At 46.1% G+C, this 24,130-nt stretch overlaps 3 protein-coding genes across 4 annotated transcripts in view; 2 read left to right on the forward strand and 1 right to left on the reverse strand.

The window, feature by feature from the left end:
* Nucleotides 1–16,449, forward strand: part of SCAPER (S-phase cyclin A associated protein in the ER) — a 171,686-nt gene extending 155,237 nt beyond the window's left edge. For both annotated transcript variants that reach the window (XM_069797892.1, XM_069797891.1), the window contains 3 exons: nucleotides 11,113–11,304; nucleotides 13,973–14,024; nucleotides 15,695–16,449. In XM_069797892.1, coding sequence (XP_069653993.1) covers nucleotides 11,113–11,304; nucleotides 13,973–14,024; nucleotides 15,695–15,789 — 339 coding nt within the window. In that variant the 3' untranslated portion in view covers nucleotides 15,790–16,449. The remainder of the gene's footprint in view (nucleotides 1–11,112; nucleotides 11,305–13,972; nucleotides 14,025–15,694) is intronic.
* A 1,739-nt stretch (nucleotides 16,450–18,188) lies between these two features.
* On the reverse strand, nucleotides 18,189–21,448 carry ISL2 (ISL LIM homeobox 2). The gene is made up of 6 exons (XM_069797904.1): nucleotides 21,278–21,448; nucleotides 20,028–20,217; nucleotides 19,553–19,809; nucleotides 19,142–19,425; nucleotides 18,840–19,010; nucleotides 18,189–18,687 (listed from the first exon to the last, which is right to left on the reverse strand). Exons 1-6 carry the CDS (start codon nucleotides 21,333–21,335, stop codon nucleotides 18,571–18,573), a joined length of 1,077 nt encoding a protein of 358 aa, XP_069654005.1. The 5' UTR covers nucleotides 21,336–21,448; the 3' UTR covers nucleotides 18,189–18,570.
* ETFA (electron transfer flavoprotein subunit alpha) overlaps nucleotides 20,733–24,130 on the forward strand; it is a 43,712-nt gene continuing 40,314 nt past the window's right edge. Inside the window, exon 1 of the mRNA XM_069797902.1 lies at nucleotides 20,733–20,967. Within this exon, the coding sequence (XP_069654003.1) occupies nucleotides 20,908–20,967 (60 nt within the window). The 5' untranslated portion in view covers nucleotides 20,733–20,907. The remainder of the gene's footprint in view (nucleotides 20,968–24,130) is intronic.

Below are 24,130 nucleotides of genomic sequence, written 5' to 3' on the forward strand. Positions count from 1 at the left end.
CATATATCCTAACTATGGTTACAAGTATGGCTAGGTTGTAAGGGACACTTACAAAGTGACTTTTAATCTAAAGTTATCTTCTGTAGGGAAATTATTTTTAACTGCTTTTGACAGTGTTAGTGCATATCGAGTTTAGGTACATGGCCAGTTTCCTCTAGTGTTAGTGCGAAGAAAGAAAAATACTTTTAAAATGGAAAAATTGTGAAAATCAGAAGTTGACAGGAAAACTTGGAAAAGTGGTTATAAAAATATTATGTAGAGTTTCCATATGGGTTGTTTACTAGAGGCCATCATTAAACTTTAATTATTTATGTTGCTTTTCGGGCTATGGAGTTATTGGAACAATTTTGATGGGGTAGGTGGAGTTTTTGAAAATACAACATGGGTAAAGATGCAGGAATTGGTAGTTACTGTATAGCTAATGTCCATATTTGTAAGTAAACAGGATCTGAAATTACTTAATTCTGATTTTGTTAGTTTCTTTCCAGAGGAGGGATTTTTAGGAGTATGGATTTCATGTTGAGGTTGTGGGTTTAGTTCTTTAAACCTTTCAAAAAAAGGTTTGAGAGGGTGTGGGGAAGGTAATTTAATAGGAGCAAAGACGTCACATGAAATCAAGTGTATTTAGCTTCAGTTCATGATGGCTGGCTGATTCCTGTAGGAGGGAAAGAGAGAGTGTTTAGGAGTTAATATGAGAAATGAATGCACTTGGATTTATCTTATTGTCTTATTCTCAAACTGTAAGCACGGGGTAAATTTAGCTCCCACTGTCATAAAAAAAGCCAGTACTTTCAACAACCTTAAAATACGGTCCGTCACTAAAGCTTAGAGATGAAGAGAGTGAGCAATCGGCTAATGCCGCCTCCAGAGAGTGATGTTCTAATCTTATTCCTGGGTCAGGAAGAAAAAGGGTTTGGTAGTCTCAGCTTAATCCCCAGTGGACCTTTGTCCACATTGAACAAACACCACAGAGTTTGGCATAATCCTGCTTAATAAGCAGTTTCTTCTCAGCTAAGACCTGAGCCTGAAACATTTATGGGTTTGGCCAGTGGAGATCCGCTGGCGGAGATGGACGCAGAAGCTTGCACAACGCCTGCCTTCGCTCTGCCTCCTTCCCACCCAGCCTGTCAGTCTCTCCTTTTCATGAGAATTAAATTTCACATAGAAATTTAAAACAAAGTCTAAAGCCTGCAAATATTTAATCAGGCCTTGTAAGCTATTGTCTGTCTCGCCTCATGTGTGAGGGAACTCCCTGTACTTCTCCCATAAACTCTAAGTTTCCAAGTCTCTGCAGACCCACAGTGACTGTCCCCACCATCGGTGGCCCCATGCAGAGAGGACGCCAGCCTGCTCTGTGTTCACAGCTTTGGGCTCAGGCGGTTGACAGTTGTTCCGAGCGCTTGGATGCTGCTCTAAGGGTGGGAACCTGCAAGAGGCCCAAAGAAGTCTCCCAAACCCATTTCATCATATTCAGCTCAAGTAACACTGGATTGAAGTGATACTGAAACATAAGAAAAAACAAAATGCATTAAATCTTGCAAAGTGAGTACTATGGAAAATCTTGCTCATCTTCCTCTCCCCTTAGTAATGGGTAAATTGTAGCACATTTTTCATGGCAGAAAAGTACATTTTCTTGTTCTCTGTTTGAAACTTTTCCTCAGCCAGCTCTGTAGCATGTCCAATGGCTCAGTGTTTCACAGTCTTTTTAGTTGATGATCAGATATTTTCACAAACCCTTTATGTTCATTGTGGAAGCCAGAAGACAAAATGTACTAGTAATAAAAGTTCTAAGACCACATAGCTTACTTGCGAGTAGGGTTTTGGAGAGTGATGGAAAATGCTTGCTTTTGAAGAGAGAAAATGCTCTGAGACACACTAAAAGATTTTGTGTGTTTTAGACTGCAATATTTTAATTATTCACACCTTCTGGGGATTTTGACCCAAACTAGCTATGTTTTCAAGGATGATGGCAGAAACCTCTGCCAATAGTATCTTTGAACTTCTGTTGACTAAGGTCCTGTTTCTTCTCTAGCCTTTAAGTCAAGAATTCTTCATTCAGAGCAGTTGAGCTTCATCTGTGTAAATGAGTAGAGAATCACACCCAAAGCAGCAGCTTAAATTTACAAGTGGTACATCATCAAAGTTGAAGAGCTTATCTAAGTGTGAAGGTGATTCTTCAGAAATAATGCAGGCCTACAAGGGCTAATTCTAATCATTTCAGTGTTCAGAATAATACCTAGGGATTTGAGACATGGCATGATGGGGTTTTTTATTTGAGCTTACAGAATATATGTATTTCTCAATGCATTTGATAAATAATAATACTCTCCTCTGATTAAAAATTATTAGGCCAACATTTAAACATATAAATCTCCTGTTACGTTATTTTGGAAACTATGAAGCTTACTATTTTCTAGAAAGCAATGATACCCTTAAATTTAACAGGGTATTTAAGTATATGATTAACGTTAAGCATGAAAGCAACCTCACATGCTTAAACATTTATGTTAATATGTAAAATGCTAAAATGCTACAATTTTTAAAGTTAGGCTTTTCCTTAATACCTTTTCTAGTTCAGGCATTAGATAACTTTTTTTATCCTGTAGCCTGGGCATGTGTTAAATTGACAAATAGCCTCAATGCATATTAGAATTGGTTCCATTCTCCTTTCATCACATTGTAATGACCTTATCTTTTACAATATCTGTTTAATATTATTTATTTATTGCTGAATTTAATCTATATATACTTCATTTTTTATCTTATAACTAAGGTGACTTATTAGTTATCATTTTGGGTGACATTTTTTCAAGAGCTTTGTATAAAGAACTTCTTTATCTAGATTTCCCACTAGCATCACTTTCGATAAACATTTTTACATCTTTACTGCATCACTGTGCTTGTATTTGCCATTGTCCTATCCGAAATGCTCAAATGGCTTAGGATGTTTATACAAAAACTGCTCGGACAATTTTTTTCTTTGTTGTGTATACACAGAGCACCACTGAATCTGTATGCTTAAACCATAGAGCTAGCTCTAAAAGGACAATGCTCATAATGTGGTTTATAGGAAGACTAATGTTATTTACATGTGATGTTAAGAAAATAAACACTGGAATTTTTCAAATAGACAAAATTCTTATTTTTAATTTTTAATGTAGCATTCCGGAACATTGTTTTTGCATGGAAACGGCGCTCTGATTCCTGATAGATGTTAGGAGGAATTTAGAGCGTTCTTTGCTCCAAGCCTTGCCAGTAGTGGAGTTTGCAAAATGGAAAGAAAAGAGCTTGACCTTAAAACAGAAGAAGAGCCTAAGTGGTGACATATTCTGGTGATTAAATACTAGCAGTATGAGATCTGTTTATATAGAAGCAAAGAAATAATGCAGATCTAACTTTGAAGAGAAACTCTGGACTACTAATATAAAGACTTATTTCTTCTACAAAGTTATAAATAACCTGACATCAAACAAAAGGATTTAACTGTTCGATGGAATACTGTAGTTGCAGAGATCAGATGCACAGTTCTTGTTCAATGAAGTTATTAGTTGTTTGTACAAATTAGAACTGACATTTATATAAATGACAAATAAATAGAAAAGAAACATTAATAGTTCCTATACCAACAGTACAATTTTAAGATCCAAATGTTTATAATGGTCATGTTCAAGTTTGGAACTGTAGGTCATACAAGACAGTGGAAAAGGCAAGGAGTGCCCCTTAGAGAACCATTAGCTTTTTAGTCTGATTTGTTCTAAGAAAATTGCATCTGAACATGAAGTACATTATAGCAGAAGAGCACAGTCAAGTAGAAGAGCACACATTAATGCTTCATTTCATAAAAATAAAAGGAAATTCTATTGAGAAGGATTTTATCTAGAAAGTTAGTTCACCTCGCAGTGATAATCACTGTGTTTGTTTCTAAGAACCTATGGAATACACCATTTCATGAGCAGTTTTTTCTCTCCAAGAGCTGAGGAAGGTTTTGCTTCAGGAAGCTTTAAACTTTACAAAGTTATGATTCAGCTCCATTTTCCTGTATCCACTTGATGTTGGTATAACTTTATCTCACTTGTCATTTGATAAAAGAGCTACATACAACTTCTAATACCTGGTCAAAATTACTAAAAAACACCAGCCTGACTATAGAGTACGAAGAACACAACATTGTTGTGCAGAGTTGGTCACGCAAGAGTCGTGCACTTAAATGACTTGTAAGGTTTTGTTCAAAATGTTGACATTTGGGTTTTTTGTGGCTACAGATTTCAGTTTCTCTCCTTGGCAATCTTTCTCCTTTTTTTGCTTTCTTAAAGCAGCAAGAAGCAATTTTTCCTTTCTTCTGTGGATGAAAGAAACTGGTAGGCTACAGAAAGCACCCCTAAGTCCCATTACCTTCCTGCTGCAGTGTTGCCAAGCAAGCATCCCTCTGCTGCTGGGGAGACCTGGCAGCATGTGTGCAGTTCCAGGTGCTCAGGTGGCAGCGGGGAGTTGCTGGACATTGTCTCTACTTTCTTAGCTGGACATCCCCCTACCCCTGTAGCTCTAATTTATGGTGCCCTAGCAGTGCCATTGATGCCAGCAATGGATTTGCTCTCAAAGTTTCTCCATTTTTATGTTGCATATTTTTTAACAGCATAAACCATGATGTGACGCAAAGATATAGCAGAAGGAATAGAAATAATAAGCAAACAATGTGAAGTTAACATCTAAAGACACTCATTTTTTTAAATCTTCTGTTATTTCTGTGTAGTTGATTTCTGGAAGGCCATGTGAGCTGGCAGGCAGAGTAACCAAGTGGCTACTAGGAGAGATTCAGGAGAGTATCCAGGCTGCAGTGAGCTTGTCTGTTATTTGTCATGTGGAAAACACATCTGTACACCTTTGTGTACAAAAGCATTACTGGTGACTTCAGTAAAATGTCAGCTTTTGCAAAATCATTGCCCGAATGGTAATGGGAAATCTGTGATAAAGGAAATCATGGGGCAACACAACAGAATGAAAACTAGAGCTCAAGTTACAGGATCTGCTCTGAAAAGTACCCACATATGGTGTTTCTATTTGAGAACACTTAAATTGTGTCTTCCAGTTCTGTTTGTGAAAAGTCTTCAGCAAGTCTCCCAAAAATGAAACAAAAATGACGGAAGTGCACGTCTGTGTTCCTGAGTTAGCCTGGGGCTGAGGGCTCTCATGTATACCCCATAGGTCTCCAAGAGCCAGCACCGGCTGTGTCCCCCAGCCCTGGACTTAAAGGACCCTGGAACAATGGATTATCGCTGGCAGCGTTGCTTGCCACACCGAAATGGATGTGGCGAATGTCTCCTAGCAAATGCACCATCTTGTTTAGTGACTCCCTTTGATAGCTAGGGAAGCTGCTTTGACCGATGAAAATCGTACCCTGTTTTGGGCTTAGGCTTGGACTTGACAACCAGACCACTGTCGAACAATTCAGAGGAGAACAGCTTCTCACCAGACTTAAACCAATTCATTTTTAACCTGGAATACTGTGATGAGGTTTTTTTAATTGTTACTGGGGGGGAAAGCAACCTTTGAGGAAATAATTGAATAGAATGGTAAATATTATTATCATTTTAGACACATGATGAATGTCTTTTAGCTTTCTAAGTGTATGGATAATCTTCAGTAAATGTTAATAATCGATTCATAATATTATGGTTCTCTGGTCTTAGCACAGTTTAGTTCACTGAGAACCTGTCTTTCTGAATCAGTTGAATACTCACTTCTCAGTTGTTTTTTTTTTTTGCCTTTGCATAGACAGAAAGCATGCTGCTGGCTTTCTGTTCTTCCTGACCAGAAAATTAATTAGCCTCTTTGAAAGATAATTCCAGTGGGTTTATGGTATATATGGACAGAAACATGAATGATGCCTTTCCAGAGCTCCAAATGTCCAAGTGAAACAAGAAAACCTAAATCCATCAGTAGAACTAGACTAAATATTGCTCTAAAAAAATCAGCACTTCCACTCTGCAGTAATCCTGGACTAACCTTGTGTAGTACACAAGGAGTGAAAACGCTCTTGGTCTGAGACTGAACTTTTTTTTTTTTTTACTTGTAATAAAATATCTGACAATATTAAACATACATGCATAGAATCACTGAAAACCAATCTGTGATCATAATCTTCCTTAAATCTCTGGAAGGTTGCAGGCAAAGTTTTACCTTCAGTTAGTTTTGCTTTTTTAAAATGCTTTACATATGTAAAATGTGTGCAGTTACAACTTGGAAACAAAAATCTAGATTATCACCAAAAATGCTACTCTGTAATTAAAAATATGTAAGTCTTCACAAGGCAGCTTGACTGAACTAGTAGTTCTTGAAAAATTAGTAGCATGTATCTACATTATATGTCTAATTAGGAAGTATGACTATATGAATGACATTAATATATGAATTAGCAGTTCAATTTGGGTAGTATTTGTTCAATATTTTACATACAGTCATTCTTTAACTTTCTGGCTGACACTTTAGTTTTCTCAGTGAAAATGCTGTTTATTACTTACAAGGTGCTTATAAACTCAGTTGCCTGCTTGTGAAGATACAGTTTCAAAGGCTAGAGGATTCTTACTTTAATTTTCTTGTAAAATTAACCATTGACTTGGTAAGATTTTACTTCTGATTTGACATGTAACTGCTGATACGTTCTGTGTCATTGCTGTATCATTCAGAAGATCTGTATCTTATTAGTTATGAAGATTTTATTACCCTGCTTTGACAAAAATTCATACATAGGCATTTAAAACTAATTGTAGTTTTCATTCACAATAAAAGCGATATAGAGAAAGGTGAAGTGAAAGACAAATATATGTATATACAGTATGTAAATAGAATTAGGTGGTGTTCACCAAAACATCTTTCCCTTGCTAGTTCTCAGGCGAAGGTTGCCCCGTATGCCAGCAGTTATCTTGCTGCCCTTGCAAGCAAGGAAAGGAGTCGCACTTTGACGATTCTCGTGCCTGCAGGGTCATCAGAAAGTTATTTTGGGGCCCTTTGAGCTTCACAGAAAAATGAAATGAGCTGCAACATTCCCTTTGCTACCCAGAGGAGAATTGTACCCAAGTTATTTGGGTCCATGCGGTTTGTTAGTTCCCTAGGAAAGGCCTTCAGCCCGGGGAAGATCTCCTTCGCAAGGTGCCAGGAAGCAGCGGCAGGAGAGGAAGGCTGCTGGAGCTGTCCTGGGGGGAATGTGAGGAAGAACTGCAGAATCCAGGATGGAATATCCTTCCAGCAGTCACCTCGGGTCTGTAGCCAGACTCCCTACCTAAGTGACAAGGGAAGCCTTATCTCCCAGCAAAATGATGAGTTCCCCTCCCAACTTTATTACTGTTCCATACCACAAGGAGCTTTTAATTTTTTTTGATTGATTGTCCTTTTTTATTGCTCAAGTGCTGTGTGGCATATTGCTGGCTTTTGTCATTGTAGTCTGTTTTGAAAGACTGACTTTTATACTGCTTCAGACTTTCACAGCTAGAAGAATTGCAGCAAATGGCCAAGCAATATACTAAGTAGTGAATATTGGCCCCAGTAAACTTGAGGAAAAAATGGCTTCCGTCTAGAGACTTTAGAAATCGTGACTCATGCTTTCCTAAAGTGTTAAACTTCAGAAATACCAGTACAGTGGATCAGGCTGGTTATTGCACTTGTGAGTGCAGAGTGCACTTTCCAAAGAGTCGTGTGGGAGCATGGATTGCCTGGTAGGGCAGAAGAGAGTGCCTGACCCTCTGGCTATTGGAGATTCAGCAAATTAGCGGGACCCGCAGAAGGCTGTAAACAGGTGGGAGTCACAGAAGATAACTGATTGGCAACCTTGAAAGGTGTAGCTCAGTAAAAAGTTCCCACAGGTCATCACATTAGTCCCTGTGCTGGGTAGGCAGCTAGTGTGGATGCAGTAGGCGCAGCGTATGTGGCACAGGAAAAGCTGGAAATTCAGACAGAGACCAAGCAGGGAAAATAGTGTTCTTAAAGGTGACTTTTAGCAAAGGTTAAACGTAAACAAAATCGGATATTAGAGTGGCATGTATTGTGCAGCCTTGCTAACCATCAGCTTATACAGTGTAGAGGTTGCTTCAGTTCAGCAGAGGAAAGGGTTTAAGAAGCTCTAGCCTCTCATTTTCAGCAGGCTTTTACATCGAGAGTAGACGGTACCAATGACGGTACCAATGGCCAGTGCTTTCTGGCATGCTAACCCTGAATCCTGTCACCATGCTCCTTAACAGGGGCTCTACCTCTGAAATGTATCAGGGTCTTGAATTTGGCTGGTAGCACAAAAACCAACTTCATTAATTCATCATGAAATAGCATTTCAGAAACATATTTGCTGTGTCTCTTACCTGTGTATAGTTTCAGTCTTCAGAGGGTATTCTCATGTTTACTGTGTAGGGCCAAAAATAAGCTAAGCTAAGTGGGTGCATCTTCTTTGGAATTTATTTAAGCTAAGTACAGGCAAAATCAATAAGTTTGTATGAATATCTGTAACTTTTGAGAGTAAGCAAAATTTTTTAATGAAATATAGAAAACATTGATGTGAGTTACCTGCTCTGGATAAAAAAAAAAAAAAAAAAAAAAATATGGCTTATATGAATTTGATAGGTCTCAATTCAGAAAAAGAAAACCACAAGCAAATATTAAGGGAACCTAGGCACATATCTGAAGTTAAGCAGGTGCTTAAATGCTTGGCTATACAGAAATGCGATGATTTAATTAGGATCTGGTTACATTTGACAGGCATATCTGACTTTCAAGCTAGAGAGAGAGAGCAACAAGAAAAGCTAATTCTAAGTAAATATGTCTGGATTCCAGTATGTGGTGGGAGGAAAAGCAAGCTTTCTGCACTGGATTTAAGTAAGGAGTTTCTATCTCATATTAGAGCATTTTGTAAGATGAGTATTCCAGGCCTGCAAAACTCCCTGGGATCATTAAGCCAAGTGACTGTTCAGTCAAGAGAAGTCTTTCTCCACCGTAAAGAAGTCATGGGCAAGGTTTTAATTTGTTTTCTTCATTGTTCATCTGCTAAGTCAAGTGCTGGACTTCACTTTCTCTACCAGTTGACAGTGAAACAAGGAATAAGTGCTCTGCTAGAGGTTTGTTTGGGGTTTTTTTCCAGTAAGGGGTGACTCATGATTTTTTTTTTCTCCAGAGTACATAATATAGTGTATCAGGTTTAGTAGCTGCATTAGTACAATGAGCTGAAATCATTAAATTGATTCCACATGTGATAAATACCAGATTAAAACAATCAGCAGCCCTTGTATATACCTTCCTATCTTTAATGTTGATAACATCATAGTAGTAAAATGTTGAAAAGATAATGAAATAATAATTCCATGGAAGCTATTTGAGTATCTGCACTGTTAGTTTGGCGAGAGTTCACTAATTATCCTTGGTGTTTTTAGAACTGGTAAAGGAAGCAAACTGTGAAATGAAAAATGAGAAGTCCCGAAAACTTCTTTTCCTCTGCCTGTTCATGCAAGTGTACAGTGGCCATTAAAAAGAAATCAAGAGTTCTGTTGTTCTGCCCTGGATCAGAAATACCAATTGTCATTACTTTAGTACAGTTACCATTGATTTTAAGTACTTCTCTGATTATATATTTTATGGTAGAAAAACATAGATTTATATAATAACCACTCCAGTTAATTTAAAATTCAAACAGTAATCACAAACTCGAAAGGCACCCTCTTGCTTACAGGCTTGTAGCTGGTAGTTAAGTTTAGAATCATCCAAATGCTTCAGTGATGTTTTCCTCAAAACAATGTCTGAATGTATGCGTAATTGTCACATATTTGGCTGACTTTTAAAAATTCCTCCTGTCTTTAAGGGCATTAAGACATTTCTGCCAGTATTTTGAAAGGTTTTCAATGTCGTCTTTACTGGTGAACTGAAAAAAATGCAAACTATTACTTTGTTGATCTTGTTTTTAAACTGAGCTGCATTATCAACTGAGAGTGTGCTCTGAAGGTATTGTTAAAAGTGCTTTGAAAACTTGTAAATCCCTGTAATTTATGTTCCTGTGGTCTCAACTGCTTCTTTCTGTCCTTCTGGTTTTAATTTGAATGCAGTCTTGTCTGGGTGTGTACCTGTAAAATTGTGTTTTTCCAAGTACAATTTACAGTCATGACCCTAAGTTTTACAGTGTTCTAACCTTATAGGAGCTTCCTCCTATACCGAAAAGCCAACTTTGGGTCAAACAGCTCTTTCATATTATAATTGTCTAATCAAGGTTACTTGGAACAGATCCGATTTTGGCATTTTTTAGTTTATCACAAAGATTTTATAAGAATATCAAGTAAATTGGAAAGGTTCCTTTGCAGGAGACCAGTAATAGCATTGACTTTTTTCTTCAGATGTACACAGTTGTAAACTTAGCCTGCTTCATGACAACAGTCCCATTTATCTAAACAATTCTCCTTTTAGAGTCAATGGCACTGATAGAAACTGAGATAAGAAATACATATGGGAGGATCTTTCTGAGTCTCTACTTACTGAAACTCCTTGCTGTGCAGCTTACAATCACCTTTTCTTTTTGGTGCCTGAGAATGCGTGGCAGACATCTACCATGAAACAGAGTCCTCTCTAATTGCCAGAGAGCACTCTAGTAAAAGATGATTGAGCTTCAGGAGGGTTTTTACAGTCCTGGTGATCTCTTTCTTGACCCCCCCCCCCCCAAAAAAAAAAAAACCAACAAAACCACATGCTTACTGTGTGTAAATGGCAGGGGTTGTGGTTTTTTGTTTCATAGCTCTAACTTACAATAGTCCCTTCGCTATAATTCTTTGTCTTTTGAATGAAGGTATTAAATTATCTATATTATTGTAATCTGCAGATTAATCCCCTTCTCATTTACTTACTGTCTTTTTGGGTGATACAGGAAAAAAAGAAGTTTCACAGCCTTATATTCTTTGTGTTCCTCTGCAATAAAAATAATACTTGCACACTGAAACAGAACTTATTTGGACTAAATGTTATAAGCTTTATTTTTAGTATTTACTCCTCAGCCGTGCTCATTTTTTTAGCATGACTTCAGCACCCTTGGTGGTTAACAGGAAGAGAAGAACAGATAGATCACGTGTTTTAATTTTGTTATGTTTGTATTTTCAGATCATTGTACAATCTGGCCGTCACCCCACAGTGCTGCAAAAACTGTGCCAGTTGCCTTTCCAGTATTTCAGTGATCCTCGTTTAATCAAAGTGCTCTTCCCTTCGCTAATAGCTGCTTGTTACAATAACCCTCAGAACAAAATCATCCTGGAGCAGGAGATGAGTTGTGTTTTACTCGCCACGTTCATTCAGGTAGCTATTGCAGTAACGTAACAGTGGTGTGCAAGATAACTGCAACAGTTTTTCTTGCCTTTGCTGTGTATATGGAGATCATTTGACTGAAGTAAAACAAGTAAACAGCATTGAAGTACTTTAAGATTCTCTGCAGCTCTTTTCAAACCACAGATTATGCCTGTACTTGAGGCATCTTACAGCACTAAAAGGTTACCAAGTAGTTCAGGTTCTCGCTATCACATGCAGAAACCTGTTTTCATTAAAGTTATTGGACGTGCTAGGAAGAGTTGATGTAGATCCTGCTATATCAAGACAATTCTTAAAATACTTAATTTTTAAAACACTACTGCACATACAGCATATCTGAAATCGGTGTATTAATGTGTTTACATACAAATGTACAGCTGTATACTGCATACAATAGATTTACAGAGAGAACTGAAGTGTATATATTTTATGCGGAAAATACACAGAACACATGTTACCCGTCTAATCTTGCAATCTGTGTTTTTGACAGTAAGCCACTGAGGTCATTACGAATACTGTTTTGAATAAGGATTTACAGCATTTTTGTTCCCTTTGTCTAAATTTATATACTGTGCTTTATGTATCAGATTTTATACATGCCTCATGTTTTCCATACATTTTATTGACTGTTTCCAATGAATAAATGTAGTTTTCATAAACACTCTAGTATTAAAAAGTAATGTGCTTTTAGGAGTCTAGGAACTCTGTATTGTCACCTGAAAGTTACTGTTGTTGATACAGAAATGTTAGTCGAACTCTTTTTCCTAATGCTTTACAGCTAGTCCAAGGGTAGGCCACACGGATTTGGGAGAGAAAGCACAAGAACTAAATATTTACTAAAAGTCTTCGCATAACATCAGACTTCTGAGTGCGACTACTGTTTATCCTTTTAATACTAAAATAATTGCATAACAGTTTAAAAAAAAAAGATTGGAACTTAGTATTAAAGAATTTGCTGTGTAGTAATGAACTTCTGGTTAAATACAAAGCTATAATTCATCTTTGACTTTCGCATAGTGAAACTACAGATTTCAGTGTAGAAGTTGCAGTGGCAAAAAATAACTTAAGCATTACAAGTAAGTGCAGCAAGTTTAGTTTGTTTTTTTCAGCCAAAAACCATAAGAGTGGAGGAGAGTGTTCCTATATGAATAATTACGGTTATTTACCTTGATTTCTGTGCTATAAGAGAGACAATGGCATTTAAATCCCCAGTAGCTACACCAAAGCTTAATTATATCTACAAGGGTCAACATTATTCATTTGATTTCCAATTAGAGGTATATCTCAGATGCCAAGTCCACATACTATTCTTGCAGGCTTTTAAAAAAGGTGTTATGTTAAAATAGGTAAGATCCTTATGTGCTGTAAAGTGTCATGTCTTTGCTGACTTCACTGGTACTTTAGCATTTTACCCATTTTAAAATCTAATCCCAAATGCTGCGCACACACACGATACTGAAAGGAAGCGAGGAAGCGAGGAATGCTTGGATACCCACACACACAGAAGAGACTTGCCTCTCCACTTTCATTTCAACTCGCTGCTTGTCAAGCAAGTCTCTCATTTGCTTCAGTGGAAGGTTTGGGAAAGACTGTAAAATATTTCCCTGTGACTAGAAAATGAGATTCTTCCTGTGCCAGGGAATGCAAAAAGAAGTCCCATTTACGTAAAAGTTTGGTGGTGTGTACGAATATAACACTTAAATACAGTGTGTTAAATGTGTGCAGCATAAATCAAAGGAAAATGATTGCTGGATTTTACAATGACCCACGTTATACCTCCCTACCAGCAGATTTATTTCCATCATCTGAAGATTGCATCATCCTTTTTATTTTTGTTAGTTCTGTTTAGATGTGCTGAATAATTAAAAAACATTTAGGAGTATCCATGATTTGCTAAATTCTATCTCTTATGTCAAGTAATACCGTCTCTGCTCAGTGAGTACTTGAACAAAAGATAGGGTCTAAAAGCCCTCCTCATACTGGGGCAGCTGACTTGCATACTCGTACGTTGTTCTGAGCAAAGTCAGTGCCCTTCCTGACTCCGGAGGATGCAGCATCCTGTCCGACAGCAGCAGGGATCGCACATCTCGCTGGGCACTGAGATTAACTGCACCTCAGCTGGTTACGCAGCTGGCTGCAGCATTGGCCAGAGTTAATCACCTCTCTGGGAGAACTTCACTTACTCTCGGGAGATCAGGACCTCAGGCTCCTGGGTCACAGCTGGAGAAATTGGGATAATTCAAGGATTTTGTAAGAGCGTATTTGGAGTCAGGAGTGTAAATCTAAACTCCATTTGTTTTAAAGAAACACAGCTATAGTATAGTTCCCTTAAATTAAAAGTCATGACAATAACTATTTCCTAAGAAGACACGAAAACCTTGTTTCTTCTGTTGTGTATTAAAAGTTTGTTTGGTTTGGTTTGGTTTTTTTTTTTTTAAAAATATAAATGAATGTATAAAAATCCAGTATATATTATTAGAATTCAAGTGCTGGCAGTATTCTGTTATGATATGTAGCAAACAAGCCAGAGTTTGTTAATTTACAGATTTCATAAAATACTGGTATTTTTGAGTGACCGTGAAGACTTCAAAATGTTGGTTTAATTCCTCAGATGTAAGATCTGAAAATCTGATGCCTTTTTTTTTCTTTCCCGCTGTAGGATTTTGCACAGAGTTCAAGCCAAATGGATAATCAGTTATCTCAGCAGAGGGGTATGTCTCCAATGAAATGTAACAGAGTAGCAATTGGGTCACAAAATGTGTTGATATTATATTTTACTGTGATTTAATTTTTTTAATCTGTATTACGATGAAAGAAATACAGTAAATTGCAACATGATTTTACAATTTGGGGAGGGGCTCCCTAGCTTACGTTCTGAAACATACAGGTCTTCCAGTCTGCTACTCATCGTATCAGGAATTCAGAGTGTTAATCTTTATTAAATGCTACATGGTATCATGTCTTAAAATGTGATACTGTACGTGCACATATTTAATTAGCTGTCACAAAGGCTACCTTCAAAAGTTTTAGGTTGCAGAAGCCACGCAGCCATGCCAATACACCCAGGATGCCAAAAATCAGAAAAATACTGTCCTGTAATGATTCTGTAAAGTTTCCCAGGTTGCGGAAGAGCTGCGATTTTTTTTTTTTTCCCCTCAGTTGTTGTAAATATCATGTAAAATACAGTTAACCTCTTTAGGCTAAACATTTGGAAGATTCTTAGCTAAGATGGCTATTACTTGTTAAACACATCTGAAATTCAAGTGTTCGGTGGGAATCTGGTCTTGAGTCACCCATATTTTGCTTAAAGTACATCGCTCGGCCAGTCATTTCTCTCTAATAGCAAGCAGAAATCCACCACCATTTTGCTGAATGTTTGGCAGAAGACAAACAGTTCTAGGTCTAAAACATAAGCTTTGTGTTTAAAAATAAATTATAAAATTAACATAATTTTATGGAGATTTTTACGGTCAACGTTATACCTCTTAGTCTGAAGCAGCCTCGTGCAGTGTCTGCAGCACAAACTTTCCAGGATTGTGTTTGCATGAGAATCTGCTCGAGAAGCATCTAAAATCCAAGTGGAAAACTGCTTTTTATTTTCACTATTCAAACTGGATGAACTTTTAAACAAAGATGACTATGTGGTGACATGTGAGTGTAATTTCTAAACATTCCTCACTTGCAAAAAAGCTGACTTAATAATAGTATAAGCAGGATTATTTTTATCCATTATATCTCTTGAATGTGAAGGATGGTGTCCCCAAAAAAAACAAATGGGAACAATAACGCTGCTGGGAATAGAACTTGAAAGCACAAACTTCATTGTTGGGTGCTGTGCTGCAACACGCTGCTCGAAGGGTTGGACCCTGCAAACCTGTGCACGCATGTGTAGTCCTGTTCACGTCACCAGCAGTACTCGCAGGAGTAAAAGCTGTGTTTGTAATCGTGCTGCGAGCTTTGGGGAGTCAGGGAGCAAAACTCTTCCGCAGCCTGTCATGGAAAAAGAAGCTGCTGAGCAGAGAGCGCGCCATTGAGGCTGCCCAAACTTGAACGAGGCTGAACTGCTCCCCGGTGGGTCCAAGAACATAAAACATGTAAAGATGTATAATGTTCCGATGCATAAAGCGGGAGCGCCTCATCCAAAAGCTTAAAAATCTAAGCCTTGGCTCATCAGAGTCTTCTACCCCCCTTTTTAAAGCCAAACCTCAATGGCTGGAGCTCCACAGAAGTGTCATCCCATGCTTTGAGAAGCTTTTGGTAGAGGGTGGGGAGTGAATGACTTGAAGTATCTCGAATTGGCTGCATGTTCATTATTCTTGTTTTATTGCCATCTTATCTTCAGAGGGAATAACTTGGTAATTTTATGTTCTATTTTCAACAGAAAAATTTTTCAATTCTCAAGATTATCTTGAGCTGTCCAACAGATTCCCCCGCCAGTCCTGGGAAGAAGCTCGACAGTTCTTCTTGAAAAAATAAGTGTTGTGTTTGGTTTTAAAATCCCTGGCATCGTCACGCTGACCAGTTCCTGCTGACTACCTTCTTTAAAAGGCTATTCCGAAAAGTTTTTGATACTCTAAATACTTATGTTGTAGATACATAATTTGCACTATTTGTATCATAAGTACTGTAGATACTTTCAAGTTCTGTTTTGTAATTTTGACAATTTCAGTCTGTTTCATTCACATATCCTGTGTCATGACTTGGGTATTTTCTACCTTGTGATGTGGTGGTACTTGGACTGCAGAACTGCTGAAATAAGATTGCAAACGGAGAAAATGTGTTCTATATATCCTGTAATAAAATAACTTATTCTGTCTGTAGTGTGACTTCTGCGTTTACAAATGTTGGTGTCCTTGAATTACCATAAGCAACACAAGGCTTGGAGAGAAAAAAAAAAAAGACTCCTGTGATGTCTTTCCAGTTAATCAAAAGTCTAAAGAATTTGTCACCTTTGGCTCTGAGGAAGGTTCTCTTACAATTTTTTGGTGATTTGGCATAAATCACGTGATGCAGACTTTTTAAACCACACGCATTTTTAACGTTTCGATAAGACTTTAATAATGCTTGTTTAAACCTCATGATGTTTTCTGAACGGTGACGGTTCCGCGAATCAAAATTAAAAGGTGAAAAACGGCAGCGTGTCTCGGTTTAAGATTTATTTCTCGCGCCTCTCGCCGAGAGCGCTCCTCACAGCTGTGAGGGGCTGCGGGGGGGGGGGGGGGGGGGCGCGGGACGCCGCTTCCTCAGGGAAGGCGCCGGCGGGGCCGCGCCGATCCCGGGCCGCGGGCGGCTCACGGCCGCGGGGACCGGGCCCGGGACTGTCCTTTCTTTCTGCGGCCCCCTTGCCGGCCCCAGCGCCCAGGCCGGGCCCGGCCCGCACCTGAGCTGGCGGCGATCCCGACCCGCCGCGGCCTGAGGAGAGGGGGAGCGAGGGGGACGCGGGTCCCCCGGCCGCCCCCCCCACACACACACCGGAGGCGATTTTAAGGGCCCGGGCGGCCCCGCTCCCGGGTGACGGAAACGGCTTGCTTCGGTCTAGGCCCGGGAGAGCGCGGGGAGCTGAAACCCGACCCGACCCGGCCGGAGCCAGGTAACGGCGGGGGGGGGGGGGCCGCGGCGGTGTTCGGGGGGGGCGGAGCGGGAGACCCCCTTCCCACCTGTCCCCGGCCCGCGGGGGGGGTCGATCGGCCCGGCGGCAGCAGAGGAGCCCCTGGCTGAGGCGGCCCTTTCTCCCCTCCCGCCGGCGCGTCACCCCGGGCTGCTCCGTGCGCCCCGACGGCAACTACGTATCGGCCGCGCGGGCCAGCTCCCCCGGGGGGTCCGGTCCCCTCACACCCGTCTCCTCAGCCCCTCTGGGGGTGGTGGAGCCCGCGCCGCGCTGCCCGTCGTCCCCTTGCGGCCCGGGAGGCTCGGGCAGGGCCCAGCCCCGCCGCCCCGCTCCGCTCCCCGAGGGTGCGGGCGCGATTGCGCAGGCATGGGGCGGGGGGGGGGGGGAGGCGGCTGCTCGCCGCGGTTTAAGGCTGCCCGGGCCTGCGGTGCCGCCGGGAGCCGGCCCTGAGCGCATTCCCGCACGGGTAACGGCGAAGGAGCCGGGAGCCGGGGCGGACCCCGCCGCGCTCCTTCCCAGGTGATGCCAAAGGCAGATAAGGAGCCGCCGCCTTCGTCTAGACTCGGGGATGAATACACGCGAGGGGACGGCTGGCCTCGCCTCCCCCGGGGAGGAGGGGAGGCGGCCCCGCACCGCGGCAGGTGCGGGCACGACCCGGCCGGGCCCCGGGGGCTGCTCCGAAAGGGAAACCTGCGCTCCGCCTCCCCGGCTATAAATAAGTGGCCCCGGTCGGGAAAGCCGATTAGCACGGTGCGGGGGGAGGCCGTCCCGACCCGCACCCCAGCCCGCACCCCGACCCGACCCACTCCGCGACCCGACCCGGCCGGCAGTGCGGCTCCGCGCACGGGGAGCCCCTCCGCTCCCTTTTTTTCGTTTCAATCCTTGCCTTTTCTTTTTTCTCTTTTTTTTATTAAGTCCAAAATATTTAATCCCACTATTCAACCGCTGACTCTGACAATAAATAACAATAACTTACTTTTGTTCGTTAAAGGCTCAAACAATCCGTCCTCCGTCCATTGATAACTTAACATTATTAGCACTGGTTTTCCCGTTAAAAAGTCTCGTTTCCGTGTCCCGTTTTTCCAGCGATCGTGCGGGGCCGGGCGCCGCGGCCCGGGAGAGGCATCGGCGTGAGATGAGGCTGGACGGCGCGGCTCGGCGGAGGGAGGGCCAGGCCGGCTCCGCGGCCGCGGGAAGGCGCGCACACCGGGGGAGTCTCTCCCCCTTTTTTGTATTCTCTCTCTTTGTTGGGTTTTTTTTTTTTTTTTTTTCCTTTTCCCTTCCAAAAAGGGAAGAAAAGCCGTCCCCGGCACAAGCGGCGGGCGAGGCAGCCTGTCACTGTGCCGGGCTCCAGCGGGCAAAGCCGCGTTTCTTTGGGGAAAAGAAACATCGAAATCCGCAGGGAAAAAAAAAAACCAAAACAACGAAATAACCAGGGCGGGGGCTCTCTCTCCGGTCTGGTGAAGGCGGCGAGGATCCCGGTGCTTTTTTGGCCGTCAGTAACATATTTTTTGTTTGTTTTTAAATAAGAATAATTAAAAAACAAAGGCGTTTGTCCGGCGCTCTGGGAGCGGCCCGGGGCCGGGTGTCTCATGCAGGGAGCGCAGGCATGCGGAAGTCCCGCGGCGGCGGGCGGCCGGCCGGGCGCCTCACGTCTCGGCCGGGCTGGGCACCATGCTGTTGGGGGTGTCGGGGAGCTGGGAGGACAGCGAAGTCACGTCGCTGCCGGAGGAGGTGCCCAAGGAGCCGGACTCGGAGAAGGAGACCTGAGGGGGGGGGAGGGAGCGGCAGCGGTGAGGGCCCCGTCCCGTCCCCGTCCCCCTCCCGCAGCGCCGGGGGCTGCCCGCGACCCGACGGGGGGGGCCGGGCCCGTCCCGGCCTGTCCCGGTCCGGTCCGGCGCGGTGCGGGGCGGCTCACCAGTTGTTGGAAGGCGGCGGGTTGCTCCAGGTCGCTCTGCAGGGCGAACTCGCTGAGCGCTTTCCAGGGCGGCTGGTAGGTCTGGACCTCCACGGCGCTGCCCTGCACGGCACTCTCGTGGCGGATGGGGCTGCCGGCCACCAGCGGCGTGCCGGTGAGGCCCTGCAGGCTCTGCAGGCACACGGGCCTTCAGCGCGGCTGCCGCCCGAGCCCGACCACCCCACCAGCCCCCACCACCACCACCACCACCAGCACCACCACCAGCACCACCTCCCTCCCCGGCGGGGCGGGTGGCCACTCACCGTCTTGTCGCTGTGCTGCTGCTGCTGGAGCTGCTTCATGAGGATGGACTTCTTCTTGTCCTTGCAGCGCTTGTTCTGGAACCAGACGCGGATGACGCGGGGGCTGAGCCCCGTCATCTCCACCAGCTGCTCCTTCATCAGGGCATCGGGGCGCGGGTTGGCGGCGTAGCAGGTCCGCAGCGTGTGCAGCTGCTTCTCGTTCAGCACCGTCCTCACGCGGGTGGTCTTCTCCGCCGCCTTGTGCGCCGGCGGCCGCGGGGCGGGCGGCCGCCCGGGCACCGGCTCTGTGGCAGGCGGGGAGGGCGCTCACCGTCAGCGCCGCCCGCCCGCACCCAGCAACCCCCCCCACCCCACCCCCCCATCACCACCACCACCACCCCGCCGCCCGCCCCGAGAGGGGGAAGCCGGTACCTGCCAGGTGGGCGGCGGGCAGCGCCGGGCTGCGTGGACCGCGGGCGGCGGCGGCGGAGCCGTCGGGGGTCGGCCCGTGGTCGGCGCGGCAGAGCAGGTCGCGCTCCCGCAGGCAGAACTGGTCGCCGGGCAGGAGCTGGCGGCCGCAGGCAGCGCAGCGGAAACACTCCAGGTGGTAGACGTGGTCGCGGGCGCGCATCACCAGGTCGCTGCTGCTGAAGGCCGCCCGGCACTGGGCGCACTTGATGCCGAAGAGCCTGCGGGGAGGGGAGGCGACGCGCCGTCAGGGTCAGCGGCCACGCCATCGGGGCGGCTCCGGCGGCCGAGAGTCAGCTCGTCGTTTGGGGAAAATTTGGGGGGTGGGAGGGAGGGCTTTAGGGTCTTTCGTGCTTTTTCGGGGTTTGCTTATTTGGGTTTTGGTTTTGGTTTAGGTTTTGGGTTTTTTTTTAACGAGCGTTGGCACATTCGGGGTCACCTGCTGTAATCCCGCTTGCAGTAGGCCTTGCCGTCGCGCAGGAAGCATGTACAGGTCTCGTCCAGGGGCTGCCCGCACTCGGCGCACTTGAGGCAGGCGACGTGCCACTCCAGATCCGGTGACACCCGCAGCAAGAAGGGGTCCTGGATGCGGCCCCCGCAGCCCGCGCACAGGGCCAGCCCCGGCCGCCCTGCCGGGAGCGAGTGGGACACGGTCAGGGGCAGCGACATGCAAGAGCAGAAGTGCCAGGAATTAGGGAAAACCACTTTTAAAAAAAAACACAACTTTTTTTCCTTTTTACTTATTCTTTTTTTTTTCCAAAATAGGAAGAAAGAAGAAATAAAGACGGAAACACGGAGAGAAGGAAAGGATGGAAACACGAAAGGAGAGAAATAATACAGCCAGAAACTAAAAAAAAAAACCAAAACCAAAACCACAAAAACCCAGAAACTTGACAGAGGGAAATAAATGCAGAAAGACCGAGACATAAAAGTAGAATTTCGGAAAAGGAAATAAAAGCAGAAACACAGAAACACTAAAACAGAAGCTGAGGACAAAGTTAAAGGAAGAAAAAGAAATAAAAACGGAATGACGGAAAGAGAAACAAAACCCGTGAAAACCCAGAAAGACGCAGTTAAAACGGGAACACGGACAAATGAAAACAGCAAGAGACAAGGAATCAGAGAGACAGAAAGAGCAATAAACCCAAACAAAAACAGAAGAACAGAAAGAGAAAGAAATAAATGAAAACGGAAAGAGAAATTTTAAAAAAAAGAAAGACAAACCGAAACACGGGAGGAGAGAAAGAAAGAAAAACGGTAACGCGGGCAGGGAAAGAGGGAAGGAAAGAAAGAAAACGCAGAGGCAAGGGGAGAAACAAATGGAAACGGCAGAAAGACAGGAGCTCGGCAGCGCGGAGAGCCGAAAGGACAGGCGTTCGGTAAGAAAAGGAGCCGGCGGGGCCGGGGAGCGCCGGGCACTAACGGGAATAGCGGCGCCGGAGATGCCACGGGCCGAGCCCGCAGCCTCCCGCGCCCGCCGCGGTGCCGCAGCCCTTGCCGGCGCTGTCACCGCGCCCGCGGGTCCGGGGCGGCACGGCACGGCACGGCACGGCGGCCGCCAGCCCGCCCGACGGCAGTCGGCGGCGGGGAGCTCGGCGTCCCGCAGCGTCCCGCTGCTCCCTCCCTTCCTCCCTCTCTCCCGCCCCGGCGCCGCGTTGCGCTGCGCTGCCCTGCGCTGCGCTGACTTACTCTTGGAGGGCTCCCCCATGGCGCCCGGGAGCGGCCGCGGGAGGAGGATGTCCACCATGCGGGCGGCCCCCCTGCGCACCGGCCGCGATGCGGGATGCGGGATGCGGCGCCGCCGCTCCACCACTACCCGCGCCGCGCGGGGCGGGGGCCGCGCCCGCCCCCCCGGGCCCGCCCCGCCGGGCCGCGCCGTGATGTCAGCGCGCACCGGCCGCCGGAGGGGCGGGGGGGGGGGGCGGTGCTGACCTCACCGCGCGGCCCCCAGAGGCGATTGGCGGCCGCGGGGAGGGCGCCCGCGGATTGGCCGTGGTGAACAATGGGCGCGCGGCGGGGCGCGGAGCGGGGCGCGGAGCGGACTCCCCACGCCGCCCCGCGTGGAGCCCGGCTCGGCGTGACCCGACGCCGGCTCGGACGGACGGTGCGGGTCGCCCTGAGCGCCGCGGGTAGAATCTCCTCCGCGGGGGCGGTGGGTGCGCGGCTCAGCGCCCTAGCGCCCCGGGAGGCCGCGGCACCCACCCGGCAGCCGCGGCCGCCCGCGGGACCCTCCGACCGCCTGGGCGGCCGCCCCGGCCCTCTACGCGGAGGGAACGGCGGCATCGGCAGCCCGAGGAGATGGAGATTCATTTTAGCTCCCCCCCTCTTCCCCTGTTATTTCCCTTGACTTCGCCTTTTATTTTCTCCTTCTCTTGTTTCCCTTTTTTTCTGTTCTTTCCTCTCTCCTTCGCCTTTTATTTCGTTGTCCCTTTTCCCTGCGTTTCGGCTTGCCGCAGGCAGGTGCCCGCGGACGGACGCGGCGGGACAGTAGCCGGCGCTGCGCGGAGGCGCATCCCCGCGGCGGACGGGAAGGGGGCTCCGCGGGGGACGCCGGCTCGAAGCTGCGCGCCCGCGGAGCCGTGTCCCGCTGGGCGGGGGGCGGTGCGCGGGACGGCCGCCCCGACGGACCCGAGCGGGACCGCCGGCATCGTCGGGGCGGCCGTCCCGGGCAGCAGCCAGCCGCGTGATGAGTCGAAATTAGAGGAAAAAATAGTATTTTACCGCGTTTTCATGCACCTGATCCCGTGCTGCGCCTGCAGCTGAACCTCTCCTGTTCCTTTTTTTTCCCTTCTATTAATTTTTCCTCCCTCTTTCCCCCCAGTCTCCAAGGGCTTCCTGTGCATTAGCAGAAAAATAGGGAGAGTGCTTCAGTGGCCTTTGACTCGGTTTTAAATTCCCAAAGACTTCGCAGCACAGCGGCACGAGTAGCTCAAAAGGTCCGTGAAAGCTTATACGTGCTGGAATTGAGATTGCTGCTGTCGTGGGGCTTCAGTCCTGCCCCTCCCCTCCATGCAATCACCTTCTTAATTTTACACACGGAATTTGACAGGCGTAGACCAACCTGTACGGCTTGGGAAGGACATGGTGACTTTAAATTTTGGCTCAGGAAGGGCGGGCTATGCCCATTTTGCTCTCGGAGGAGGGAGGCAGGATGGGTTTTCCAGCTGAAGCACTTGTTTTTTGTAGGAGTCGGGCACCCTGTAGGTACGAAACCCCAGAAGCTGCTGCACCTTTGAGGACCCCAAATGTCGAAAGCAAACATTTAAATTTGCACAAGAGTCGAGGGGAGAAGCAGGATGGCGTTTGGGGTGCCCACTTCAGCAGGGACATGTGTCAGCAGGGGATTTTGACATCCCTGCCCGCCCCTGCATGTGCGACGGTGCAGAGGTGCGGTGTGGCAATGATGTCCTCGGGGCAGGGCGAGCCCCCGTGTCCCCTGTCTGCATGGCAGTGGCAAGGTGGCCGTGGCGCCTGTCGGGGTTTGTGGTCCGACCGCTGCCTGCCGTGAGTGTGGCTCGTTTGCCAGCGGCAGAGCTGAGCTGGGAGGTGAGCGATGCGAAGGGCATTGGAAAAGTTTGGCTGGCTCTTCAAAGCGGGATGACCCCGTGGGACGGGTGACAGGAACCTCCACAGCGCTGCCATGGCCGTGGGGCAGCGCGGGGTGTCCTGCCCATGCCTGGCAGGAAAGGGGGTGCAGAAGGATGACTTCAGTCTGAGCCGGAATCCACGGAGTCCTGAGTGAGTCAGTATTTGCATGTGTTAACAATAAAATGCAAAAATAAAATGTCAGAGTGATAGGAGAATGAGACACGTCTAAGAATACAGCAGCTTGGCAGGGATGCTCTGTGTTGCATCACCCTTCTCTCACTCGAGGGCAGGGTCCTCCCTGCTCTCCCAAACCTCCCATCAGCTTAGGAATAGGAAAGGTTACAGCTGAGCCAGCCAAACTTTTCCAAACCAGCACTATGCTGGGCTGCAGGCACACCTGTGTGAGTACAGAGCAGTGTGTTGACACCGGGCAGGTATGGTGGGACTGGACTGGGTTTGTGACTGGGCAGGTATGAATGGGGTGGGCAGTGCTGGGATGGGCAGCTTAGCAGAAAACCCCAAAAAAGGACTTGCCAGGGAAATGCCAAAATCCCTGAACCTCCTCTAGGTTATGTATGAAAAACTTTAAAAGGACAACAGGTAATGCCAAGAGGCATAACACCAGCCCGATACCACCACGTTTTACAAACAGGTTAATTGTTGGTTCATCTGAGGTGGGCGTAAGGGAAAGCACACCATAAAACCATAGAATAATTCAGGTCAGGAGCGACCTCTGGAAAAACCGCTTTCAGGTCGCTTGGAACTGCTGGAAGCATTTGCTAGTCAAAACCAAATGCAGTCTCTCCTGACACACCGATTACTCCCTGCTCTCCTTCACCCAGTGTCCAGAGTTCCCAATCGCTTTCGGGGTAATTCCAGTCGGGTTTGGTGCGAGAGCTGGCAGGGGCTGCCTGGCCGCGAGGTGAGGCTGGCTAACAGCGCTTCCCGCTCTCT

This window comes from Haliaeetus albicilla, chromosome 12 (assembly GCF_947461875.1).
Source record: "Haliaeetus albicilla chromosome 12, bHalAlb1.1, whole genome shotgun sequence".
NCBI lineage: Eukaryota > Metazoa > Chordata > Aves > Accipitriformes > Accipitridae > Haliaeetus > Haliaeetus albicilla.

Coding starts and splice junctions, on each gene's coding strand:
- ISL2 (XM_069797904.1), bottom strand. CDS start 21,335: ATGGTGGACATCCTCCTCCCGCGGCCGCTCCCGGGCGCCATGGGGGAG. Junction 20,218..21,277: donor CATGGGGGAGCCCTCCAAGA/GTAAGTCAGCGC, acceptor CGCTCCCGGCAG/GGCGGCCGGGGCTGGCCCTG. Junction 19,011..19,141: donor AGCAGCACAGCGACAAGACG/GTGAGTGGCCAC, acceptor GTGTGCCTGCAG/AGCCTGCAGGGCCTCACCGG.